This window comes from Anomaloglossus baeobatrachus, chromosome 5, assembly GCF_048569485.1.
Source record: "Anomaloglossus baeobatrachus isolate aAnoBae1 chromosome 5, aAnoBae1.hap1, whole genome shotgun sequence".
Lineage (NCBI taxonomy): Eukaryota > Metazoa > Chordata > Amphibia > Anura > Aromobatidae > Anomaloglossus > Anomaloglossus baeobatrachus.
This window is the reverse complement of record NC_134357.1, coordinates 565068618-565081355: the sequence shown is the minus strand read 5'-3', so window position 1 is coordinate 565081355 and position 12738 is coordinate 565068618. Positions and strand designations below refer to the sequence as shown.

The following is a 12738-nucleotide window of genomic DNA, read 5'->3' as shown; positions in this document are numbered from 1 at the left end:
ATGCAAATAAGTTAGAGCCTGCAAACGTCAAACAAGAGCAGGATTTATTAACAGATGCATAAATCTTACAAACCAACAAGTTATGTTGCTCAGTTAAATTTTAATAAATTTTCAACATAAAAGTGTGGGTCAATTATTATTCAACCCCTAGGTTTAATATGTGGAATAACCCTTGTTTGCAATTACAGCTAATAATCGTCTTTTATAAGACCTGATCAGGTCTCTGGAGTTATCTTGGCCCACTCCTCCATGCAGATCTTCTCCAAGTTATCTAGGTTCTTTGGGTGTCTCATGTGGACTTTAATCTTGAGCTCCTTCCACAAGTTTTCAATTGGGTTAAGGTCAGGAGACTGACTAGGCCACTGCAACACCTTGATTTTTTTCCCTCTTCAACCAGGCCTTGGTTTTCTTGGCTGTGTGCTTTGGGTCGTTGTCTTGTTGGAAGATGAAATGACGACCCATCTTAAGATCCTTGATGGAGGAGCGGAGGTTCTTGGCCAAAATCTCCAGGTAGGCCGTGCTATCCATCTTCCCATGGATGCGGACCAGATGGCCAGGCCCCTTGGCTGAGAAACAGCCCCACAGCATGATGCTGCCACCACCATGCTTGACTGTAGGGATGGTATTCTTGGGGTCGTATGCAGTGCCATCCAGTCTCCAAATGTCACGTGTGTGGTTGGCACCAAAGATCTCGATCTTGGTCTCATCAGACCAGAGAACCTTGAACCAGTCTGTCTCAGAGTCCTCCAAGTGATCATGAGCAAACTGTAGACGAGCCTTGACATGACGCTTTGAAAGTAAAGGTACCTTAAGGGCTCGTCTGGAACGGAGACCATTGCGGTGGAGTACGTTACTTATGGTATTGACTGAAACCAATGTCCCCACTGCCATGAGATCTTTACGGAGCTCCTTCCTTGTTGTCCTTGGGTTAGCCTTGACTCTTCGGACAAGCCTGGCCTCGGCACGGGTTGAAACTTTCAAAGACTGTCCAGGCCGTGGAAGGCTAACAGTAGTTCCATAAGCCTTCCACTTCCGGATGATGCTCCCAACAGTGGAGACAGGTAGGCCCAACTCCTTGGAAAGGGTTTTGTACCTCTTGCCAGCCTTGTGACCCTCCACGATCTTGTTTCTGATGGCCTTGGAATGCTCCTTTGTCTTTCCCATGTTGACCAAGTATGAGTGCTGTTCACAAGTTTGGGGAGGGTCTTAATTAGTCAGAAAAGGCTGAAAAAAGAGATAATTAATCCAAACATGTGAAGCTCATTGTTCTTTGTGCCTGAAATACTTCTTAATACTTTAGGTGAACCAAACAGAATTCTTGTGGTTTGAGGGGTTGAATAATAAATGACCCTCTGAATAAACTTTTCACAATTTAAAAAAATAAATAAAAAAAGAAATAACATTCTTTTTTGCTGCAGTGCATTTCACACTTCCAGGCTGATCTACAGTCCAAATGTCACAATGCCAAGTTAATTCCGAATGTGTAAACCTGCTAAATCTGCAGGGGGTTGAATACTACTTGTAGGCACTGTAAATAAGAGAAGCATTACTCACCTTTCACAGCCCCTTCTGCTTCAGTGCTTATATCCGGCCTTTCTGTTCTTGACTGCAGCCATAATGTGCCATATACAACACAGTATACGTGATGCAACGCTCATCTGTGATATTGGGCTCGTTATCACAGCAGCCAAGTAGACTAAGACCAGAGAAGAGCGCTAAATTGGTAGCCCTGAAATGGCACAATAACCGAGTAATGCATATTTCAATTATTTATTACATTCTCCCACATTAACCCACTTTTTATTGACATCTCGAAAGAAAACACTTAAAAAATTTAGTTTGCAATTCAAATTTTACACTTTCTACAAACTCTTCTGATACATAATCGTACTGCTCCTCCGTTCAAGTAAAATGCATGTGGCTGTCAGGGATTGTGCCAGACAGACCCCCTAATAGTACTGACTGACAGGCTCATTTATAATTCTCCATTGAGGGTCTTACTACAAAATAGTGGTGACCGACACTCTGAGACATGAACCTAGGAAGATGCTGAATTCAAACTGAATTGGAAAACAGCTAGAACCAATCCTAGTGGCCTGATATCATTATCTAGTGGTCCTTGCTCTGTGGTCTTCAGTTAGATTGTGAACTTGTTTGTTATCAGTACCTTAGTGAATAATTGAATTTTGCAACATGACACATTTTAATGGATATTTTATATAATTTAAAAAGCAACTATTTCCAAGTTTATATTATTGAAAATGTAATGTGTTATTCTTGGCAGATGACTGTATTAGGAGATCAGAGGGAGTTATGGAATCTTCAGACTTTGACTCATATTATCTTGGTGTGCCACAAGACACATATGAAGAACATTGCATTATGCCAGCTGTACCCTCAGTGCTTCACAGCAAAGATCTACCATTTGGTCATTTTAAACAGGATTCATCACAAACTATTAAGGAAACTAAAAGTCAGAGAAGCGTTGTTAAAGCTACCATAGGAATGAAGACATTTTCATGTTCTGAGTGTGGACAATATTTTAAACATCATTCAAACCTTGTTGCACATAAAAGAGCACACACAGGGGAGAAGCCATATTTATGTCCAGAATGTGGGAAATGTTTTAGAGATAAAATAACACTAGTTGTACATCAAAGAACTCACACAGGGGAGAAGCCATTTTCATGTTCTGAATGTGAGAAATGTTTTACAGATAAATCAGCTCTTGTTACACATCAGAGAACTCACACAGGGGAGAGGCCATTTTCATGTTCAGAATGCAAAAAATGTTTTTCAGTTAAATCAATTCTTGTTAAACATCAGAGAACTCACACAGGTGAGAAGCCATATTCATGTTCAGAATGCAGGAAATGTTTTACAGATAACTCAGGACTTGTTAGACATCAGAGAACTCACACAGGGGAGAAGCCATATTCATGTTCAGAGTGTGGGAAATGTTTTGTGTGTAAATCAGATTTGGTTAGACATAAAAAAATTCACATAGTAAAGTAGCCATTCCTATATTGAGAACCTGGAAAATGCCTTTTTTTTCTCAAAACAACACAACTCACACATTTCAGAAATAATTTTTGTACCCAGTATGTTGGAAGTATTTTATTTCAAAATTAAATCCTATTTATCAGAAATTAAGTCTTGTTACACATAGAAATCAAAAAGGGGAGAAGACAAATTCATGTTTTGAATTTAACGAATGTTTTCCCCATAATAAAAAAAAAATTAGGCTTATTATATAAAATGGAATAACCATAAAAAATACAAAAATACATGACACACAGGAAGACAAAATAGTAAAATGAGACTCAATGGTCGTATCCGGTGTCTACCAAATGCATAGATAGAAGAGGGTAACATAGTAATTCTTATCCATCATAAGAAATGGAAATCACTAGTTGCTAGACATAAGAAAACGCCCCATCGAGCGTTTTGCTCTACAATTACATCGCTTCTTCAGGAGCAATGCCACATAATGCCCCACAGGTCCTTAAGTACAACAGAATTACAGTTCACATGACCACAATCTGGCCAGTAGTATCCCTAATAAGCCTGAACATGTGTCTCTGCTTCCGCCAATGAGGTCTGAGTAAATGGCACATGTGCATCAGGTAGCGCACACTAAACAAACCATGCCCCGGCAATCAAGGTTGTCTGCACACAGCCGGGGCCAGGACATGTCATCATGTAAACCAGGTGTGCGCAAACACCATTCAGATGCTGGAGACAGTATGAGGATGTGAGAAGAACACACACGTGCCATGGATAACACAAAGAATGGCAAGCAGTTAAGGTACCGGTGCAAGAACCAGTGAATACTAGCTAATTTTTAATAATCCCAGGCCATAGCAGTACCCCCCTTCACCTTGCTGGCATGTGAGTCAAAGTGGGGGTCTGTGCCTGTTACTTTTTTCTTAACAAGGAATGGTTAAATCATAAATCCCTAGCAGCACACTTGATGTCTTGTGGTCATATTTGACACACAACGTTAATTTATTCCCTATATTCAAGAACTCACTCGCTTATGTCACCTGCTTCTTAAATAAATCTCCAGAATCCAACATTTTCTTACTTTTGAAACTGCAAAAACTGTTACTTTTGTTATTCATTCTTGTCTTGGCTACTGAAACTCTCTACTGATCGATCTCCCTCTTACCAATCCATCCTGAATACAGCAACCAAGGTTGCATTTCTGTCCTGCTGCTTCACCAATGGCTCCACTTTGTGCCAGTCATTGCACTGGTTACCTATCCACTACAGAGTAAAAAATAAACCTCTTTCTCTTTCACCAACAAAGCACTCCTAGGTTTATCTCCTTAATTTACTAATTTAACTCTTCCCTATTCCCCTTTTTCAATTTTCATTAGAATTTGCTACCTCCAAGTCATCTGTCTCCACACACCTAATAGCACTTGGTAACTGCACTTGTATAGATATCTCTTTATGGAGCATTATATCTAAAGCCCTATTTATTATAATGATGGCTGAATCTTACCTGACCAGCACTTTTTACCGTTTCTGTCTCCCCTATGTCCTTGTAGATTGTAAGATTGCAAGCAGGAACCTCACTCCTCCTATAACTGTTGAACTATGTGTTACTCTGTGAACATATTGGAAAGAGAATGTCAGCACTTCCATCTGGGTAGATAAAATAAAATTCTTATTTATTGGATATCAATTAAAACAAGAGTATTCATAGGATTCTGTGGCTTCACAGGTTAAAAACTTTTTCTTCCTCACTTCTGGCTACAAGAGCCCTTAGTAGTGATGGGCGGACCTGGACTGTAGAATATCTGGATCCATGAGGGTTCAAAAGTATCCGAGTACCAGCCCGGGGGCTGGAGTTCTCAGGGAACTCCGGGTACCTTTCCAGATCCGGCAACTTGGGTAATTTAAAAAACAATGAAGGAAAAAAGGGAAAAGTAGGCACATTACACTTACCAGTGTCCCACGCGACTGTAACACTACTTCTGGGGCGCCTATCCTACTTCCGGGGCCTCCCATTTTTTTCATGCATATAAACTGCTTCCCTCGCCCACCAGCAGTTCTGACTTGTCTGATTGGTTGCAGTCAGACAACGGCCCCACCCTGTATATGACTGCTTTCAATCATAGACACTGTGTGCGTGTCTATATTGTAAAAATAAATAAATAAAAAAATGTCCCCCCATTTATAACACCCAGCACAGATAAAGCATACAGCTACAGGCTGCAGCTCGCAGCCGTTCGCTCATCTTAGCTGTGTATCCAAATAAGAAGAACCGCATGTGTTTTTTTTTTCATTACTATTATTATTATTATTTAAATAAATAATTTAGTAAATTGGCATGCGGTCCCTCCCAATTTTGATACCCAGCCATGATAAAACCAACAGCTGGGAGCTGGTATTCACAAGCTGGGGAGGCCCATTGTTATTGGAAGCCCCCAGCCTAAAAATATCAGCCTGCAGCAACCCAGGATTGTCGCATCTATTAGATGCAACAATGCCGGCGTTTTGTCCAGCTCATCCCGATTGCCCTGGTGCAGTGGCAATCAGGGTAATAAGCAGTTAATGACATCTCACAGCTGCCACTAAGTCCTAGAGTAATAATAGGAGTTGTCTATGAGACCCCCCACATTAATAATCTGTAAGTGAAAAGAAACAAAACACAGAAAAAATCCTTTATCTGAAATAAAATACAAAAAAAATCCTCTTTCCCCCCTTTATTAACTCCCAAAACACCAAGTCCTGAGTAATCCAAACAAGGTTCCACAATACTTTTAGCTTTGCTAGATACTGAAGGCACAGCGCACGGACACAGAACAGGACCACACGCTGTGGTCATAGCTAGAGGTTTCCACAGTCCTCCATCTGTGACTGCCTGTAACCTGACCTCAGATGACCTCATTAAACTCACTGACCTCATTAAACTCACTGACCTCATTAAACTCAGTGACCTCACAGACCTGCATCCAGGGGTTGCAAATGTGGTACTGAAATGTCTGCACTACATATCAGTACCAAATTTGCACCTCCTGGCCGAAAACCGCACCGAAACGGTGTTAAAACCTTTTTTGTTCATTTTTTTAACAAGAGATGCAGATTGGCTGCTGAAATCCACCATGTCTTGCACCAAATCTGCATCTCCTGGAATAAAAACTGCATCAAAACCGCATCATAATACATGCGGTTCTGATGCGTTTTTTTGACAGGCGATGCGGCTCAGTCACTCTCTGCCTGAAGCCCAGAGCGTGCGGGCATGTTCGTGCCCACGCGCTGTGCCTTCAGTATGTAGCAGAGCTGTAATCGTCGTGGGACCTTGTGTTGATTACGTAGGAACTGGATGTTTAGGGGGCTAATAAAGGTAAGAAAGGGGGTGGTTTTTTTTGTAATATATTTCAAATAAAGGATTTTTCTGTGTTTTATTTCTTTTCACTTACAGATTAGTAATGGGCGTCTCATAGATACCTCCCATTATTAATCTAGGGCTTAATGTCAGCTGTGAGCTGTCACTAACACCTTATTACCACTATTGCCACCACACCAGGGCAATCGGGATCAGCTGGGTAAAGTTCTGGGATTGTCGCATTTAATGGATGCAACAACCCTGAAAGGCTGCTATTTTTAGGCTGGGGACCCAATAACCACAATGCTCCACAGCCTGAGAATACCAGACCCCAGCTGTCGGCTTTATCATGGCTGAATTTCAAAATTGGGGAAGACTGCATGCTGTTTTTTAAAAGTATTTAAATAATTTAAAAACTGCATGCGGTCCCTCTTATTTTGCTAAACAGCCAAGATAAACGGACGGCTGGGGGCTGCAGCCTGTAGCTGTATGCTTTATCTCTGCTGGGTATCATAATATGGTGTCAATTTTTTTATTTATTTATTTTTACACTATAGATACGCACCCAGCGTCTGTGATTGAAAGCAGTTATACACGCTGTCATACAGGTTGGGGGCACTGTCTTTCTGCAACCCGAGACACCGGGACTGCCGGTGGGCAGGGGAAGCAGTGCATATGCATGGGGTTATTGAGCGGCCCCGGAAGTAGTGTTACAGATGCAGGGAAGGTTGGTAAGTATAATGGTTTTGCTTTAATCCCCCTATCCCTTCTACCACTATTTTAAAGGGCCAGATTCTGGTTCCAATAGAATTATATGGGGACTGGCGTTCGAGCAGATATCTGGGATCAATTCCTGGCTGGAACAAGTTTTTGTTTTTTGTTTTTTTTTAAACCTGGCTGGACCCGCCGATTCCGGGTATCTGTTGGTTTGCCGATAGCCCTTAGTCATACTATAACAAAACTCTCTCTAAAAGCGCCATATATAAACCCTAAAGGACCAATCACAATGGATTACAAAAGTGACCAATGAGAAACCATTTTGTATTTGAATATCCTATTGACTATAAATTCACTCACTCATATATAAACCCCGATATATCATTAGCGATGTCGCAGCGTGTAAAGCAACCTATAGGCTAATATTGATCCGAGTGGAATGCGATGTTTTATCGCATTCCACTCGGTCCGATTTTCATGCCGTGTATCTTAGGCCTTAAAGTGAGCCTGTCAGGTGCAATATGCACCCAGAACCCAGAGAAGTTCTGGGTGAATATTGCTAATGCCTGCCTAACTGTTCCTGTATACACTAGCATAAATAAAAAGATCTTTAGAAAAAATATTTCTAAAGATCTTTTACCATATGCTAAAGAGCGAGGGGACTAGTCTAAGAAAACCCCTAAGAATTTTTTTCTGGTGGAAGGAATTAGGTTTGATTTCTGGAGATTTATGATCCATCATAAAGAGTCCAGGACTCGAAGGATTGTCCTGATATGCTCCTGTAGGCTTGGTGTGGATGGTGCAATGATCAGAAGGTCATCTAAGTATTGGACGATGCAGATGTTGAGCTTCCTCAGGTGAACCATTGGTTCTACCTTGAGAAAAATATTCCTGCCCCTGCCACCTTTGGGGTAACTCCAGCGCCCAGTTTTATCTTTCCCCTTGTATTGGCGGTTGGGTTTTGAAAGGAGCGAAAAGGGTTTCTTTTTCTGGTCTTTTTGTTTAAGCAAGGATTTTTTCTTGTCCGCTGCCTTCTCAACCAATTTGTCCAGTACTGGGCCAAACACACATTCTCCCTGGAAGGGGATGGAGCAGTGTTTGGTTTTTGAGGCGATATCTCCACTCCACAATTTGAGCCATAGTGCTCTCCTGGCCGAGTTGGATAATAGCGAATTTTTTGCCACTACTAGGGCTGAGCGGTTTCAACGATATTTGGGTGCCGGACCCAGGGGCGGAATTCAGGGTACACGATCCGGATTCGGCAATTAAAGTAAAAATAAAGAAAAGAAGAAATAAGTGAGCGTTTCATACTTACCGAGACTCGGTGTCATGGCGGCACACTCTTTCCAAATTGCGCATTCACTTCCTGTACTGTCCATCTCATACACACAGCTTTCCGTGTTTTCCATCCCCACCAGCCGTCCTCTCATCTCTGATTGGTTCCAGGCTGACATGCCCCCCCAGCCTGTGACAGTTATCGCTTATCGCGGCTCAGTAATAGGCTACACTCAGAGCTGTCAGTCTTCTCTATGGCTGCTTGCTCTGAGATGTTGCAGAGCTGGATGTGTCATCGTGGGACCTTGTATGGATTACGGCGGAGCTTGAGGGCAGTGTTTGGGCTTAATAAAGTGGTAAAGGAGGGCGCATTTTGTATTTTATTCCAAATAAAGGATTTTTCTCTGTGTGTGTGTGTGCTTATTTACAGGTTTGTGATGCAGGTATCTCAAGCGCCTCTGCCATCACAAACCTATTGTACGCTGCTATTAACCCCTTATTACCCCGACTGCCACCGCACCAGGGCAACGGGAAGGGCCGGTAATGTACCGGGATTGTCACATCTAATAGATGCGGCAATACGAGGCAGCTGCGGGCTGAGAATATACCGGCCTCCAGCCAGCATTATCATTGCTGGAGATGAAAATTAGGGGGGACCGCACGTCGTTTTTTTTTTTTAATTATTTATTTAAATTAAAAAAAAAAGCGTTTTTTCTTAAGCCACAGTCACACTTGCGAGGGACTCCCACAAGTCTGACATCGCAGTACAGCCGCGCACTTCTGACAGGAGCGTGCATGTGTTTCTAGGTACATGCACGCTCATGTTCAGAGAACGGCAGACTGTACCGGGTGATGTCATGCCTGGCAAACCCGCACAAGTCTAACAGCGCATCACTGGCACAGCTGCACACTTCTGACAGGAGTGTGCATGTGTTTCTAGGTACATTCACGCTCATGTTCAGAGAACGGCAGACTGTGCTGGATGATGTCATGCCTAGCAGACCCGCATGAGTCTGACATCACCGGCACAGCCGCACACTTCTGACAGGAGCGTGCATGTGTTTCTGAAAGACATGCACGTTTTCCATACTGACCCGCATACACTTGCACTGCTTTCCCCGCCCACCGGCTGTACTCTCGTTTGTGATTGGTTACAGGCTGACGCACCCCCCAGCCTGTGACAGTATCTGCCTGCAGTCATTGCTCATCGTGGCTCAGTAATAGGCTACACTTAGAGCTGGCAGTCTTCTCTATGGCTGCTAGCTGTGAGATATAGCAGAGCTGGATGTGTCGTCGTTGGACCTCGTGTGGATTACGCCGCAGCTGCAAAGTGTTGGGGGTTAAAGTGGTGAAGGAGGATGTGTTTTGTATTTTATTCTAAATAAATGATTTTTCTGTGTGTGTGTGTGTGTGTGTGTGTTTATTTGCATTCACTTACAGGATTGTGATGCAGGTATCTGATAGATGCCTGTGCCATCACAAACCTAGGGCTTAGTAGTATCTGTGCGCTGCTATTAACCCCTTATTACCCCGATTGGCACCGCATGAGGCCAACGGGTAGGGACGGTAATGTACCGGAATTGTCACATCTAATAGATGCGGCAATACCGGGCGGCTGCGGGCTGAGAATACCAGCCCCCAGCCGGCGTTATCATGGCTGGAGATGAAAATTGGGGGGAACCGCACATCGGGTTTCTTTTTAATTATTTAAATAAAATTTAAAAAAAAAAAAAAAGCCGGAGTCACAATTGCAAGGGATTCATTGCTTTCCCCGCCCAACGGCCATCCTGGTGCCTGTGATTGGTTGCAGTCAGCTGACATGCTGCCACTCAGGGTGGGGACGCGCCTAACTGCAACCAATTACACGCGCCAGTGGGCGGGCAAAGTAGTGAATATTGAATTGTCGTCTCCGGAAGTTAAAAGCGTGACCGGGAAGTAGTGTGCCGCCATGACATAGCCTCGGTCAGTATGCCGCGCTCGCTCCTACCCCCCTATCCCCTCCACAAACGGTTTTAATCTCCAGATTCTGGTCCCCATTGACATATATGGTCATCGGATTCCGGAGCGGATAAGATTCTTTTTAAAATCTTGTAGTGATTCGCCGGTACCGGTTTATGGGGCGTTCGATCAGCTCTAGCCGCTACTCTAAGGGCGGCTTTGCACGTTGCGACATTGCACGTGCGATGTCGATGGGGTCAAATCGAAAGTGACGCACATCCGGCGTCGCAGTCGATATCGCAACGTGTAAAACCTTTTTGATACGATGAACGAGCGCAAAAGCGTCGTTATCGTATCATCGCTGCAGCCTCCGACATTTCCATAATGCCAGTGCAGCGACAGGTGCGATGTTGTTCCTCGCTCCTGCGGCAGCACACATCGCTGTGTGTGAAGCCGTAGGAGCGAGGAACTTCACCTTACCTGCCGCCGGCTGCAATGAGAAGGACGGAGGTGGGCGGGATGTTTACATCCTGCTCATCTCCGCCCCTCCACTTCAACTGGCCGCCTGCCGTGTGACGTCGCTGTGACGCCGCACGACCCGCCCCCTTAGGAAGGAGGCGGGTCGCCGGCCACAGGGACGTCGCACGGCAGGTATGTGCGTGTGAAACTGCCATAGCGATAATAATCGCTACGGCAGCTTTCACTAGATATTGCACGTGCGACGGGGGCGGGACTATCGCTGCAGCATCGGTAACACATTGTTACTGATGTCGCAGCGTGCAAAGCCCGCCTTACAGACTCAGCTGAGGAGTATGCCAGGAAACCAGTGGCTTTCTGGAGAAGAGGGATAGAAGCCAGTAGCATGTCCTCTCTTGGAGTGCCTCCCTCTAGGTGCTCAGTGAGTTTGTCTAACCAGCGGGCCAAGGATCTGGCTACACAGGTGGAGGCTATATTAGTGTTGAGCAGGAAGGATGAAGTCTCCCAAGATTTTTTGAGGAGACTTTCCATTTTACAGGCCATGGGGTCTCTGAGCTGGGATGAATCGTCGAACGGTAGCGTGGTTTTCTTCGCTACCTTTGTGATCTGTACATCAACCTTGGGAATCTCAGTCTATTATTTGGAGGCCCTTTCATGAAAGGGGAATCTGCCTTTTTCTGGTAATTCCCACTCCTGAAGGTTCAGGTTCTGAATGGTCTCATGAATGGGAAAAAGCTTAGATTTTTTAGCTCGGAGACCCCCAAACATCTCGGATAGATTTCAGTCTCTTCCTCCACTACCCCCATCGTGTTCCTTATTGCACCCAGTAACTTTTAGATTGTGAGCCTCAATGGGGAAAGTGTTACTGATGTACTGTATGTAAAGCGCTGCGGAATATGTTAGCGCTATATAAAAAATAAAGATTTGATTTGATTTGATCCATATCCTCAGAAGAAAAGTAATATTTTTTTCCTCTCAGAGTGGGACTCTAGGGCTGAGAATGACTCATCCTCGTCGCAGGATTCTCTACTGAGTCTGATTCCTCTCTGAGGGGTTGCTTCTGTTTTTTTTGGAGTTGGGGCAGAGGGGTGTAGAGATTGGGAGAAGGAAACCATGGGAGCCCTTTAATCTCTTCCAATAAGGATGGCTGTTCCTCCTTGATAATTTTATCTGTGCATGGTTGGCAAAGTTTTTTCTTATGTGAAGAAGGAAGCTTTTTTGCACATATGGAACATTTCCTGCTCGTGGGCTTCTCCTTTTTCGGTGTGGGCAATTTGTGCCCCTAAGGGGGAGTAAATAAGGTACTCAGATACCTGCCCCAAGAGAGGAGAATCCACACACTGCTCAAATATACAGGAATGGGAATATGAAGAGCAGGCATACTGACCCTCCCCCACTCATTACAGGGCTCACTGGCACGGGATGACGCTGGGCTCCACAGATGCAGAGCGGGAAGACGGTTCACTCTGCATAGTGCAGGGTAATTTTGTCCTACCTGGAGGTGTCTTCTGGCTGGGCCTCCAGCGTAGCACCACCAGGATGTTGGCTCCTCCCCCGAGAGGAGGTTGGTATGGGTAGGCCCGAGGTGCGCACCCAGATAGCCGTGTGATCCGTGGCATACACTCCAAGGTGGAACGCACCCAGAGAGGCGAATACCGTCACACCAGAGCACGCATACAGTGAATCCCTGTGCGTTCCGGCCTGGAACGCATCACCGTGCATGCACACAGGCCAGGAACCGAAACCGGAAGTGACGACTGCAGTCACTTCCGATGCTCCCCAATGCTCGCTGGCTGAGAGGGAGGAGGGAAAACTGGAGAGTTCAGAGAGGCCTCTGGTTCGTACACCACTCTGCTTTACCCGGAGGTGCAGGAAGAGTGGGGGGTCCTGAATCATAACAAGATGGAAGCTACAGAGGAGGAGAAGGCAGAACCGCGACCTCAGCTGCCCGTTTCCAGCTTCAGGTAACTCCGATCACCGGCCACGGAGCA

At 44.7% G+C, this 12738-nt stretch overlaps 1 protein-coding gene across 1 annotated transcript in view; it reads left to right on the top strand.

The window, feature by feature from the left end:
* The first annotated feature begins 2287 nt into the window (after window positions 1-2287).
* LOC142313031 (uncharacterized) overlaps window positions 2288-12738 on the top strand; it is an 85232-nt gene continuing 74781 nt past the window's right edge. The window contains exon 1 of the mRNA XM_075352017.1: window positions 2288-3006. Within this exon, the coding sequence (XP_075208132.1) occupies window positions 2314-3006 (693 nt within the window). The 5' untranslated portion in view covers window positions 2288-2313. The remainder of the gene's footprint in view (window positions 3007-12738) is intronic.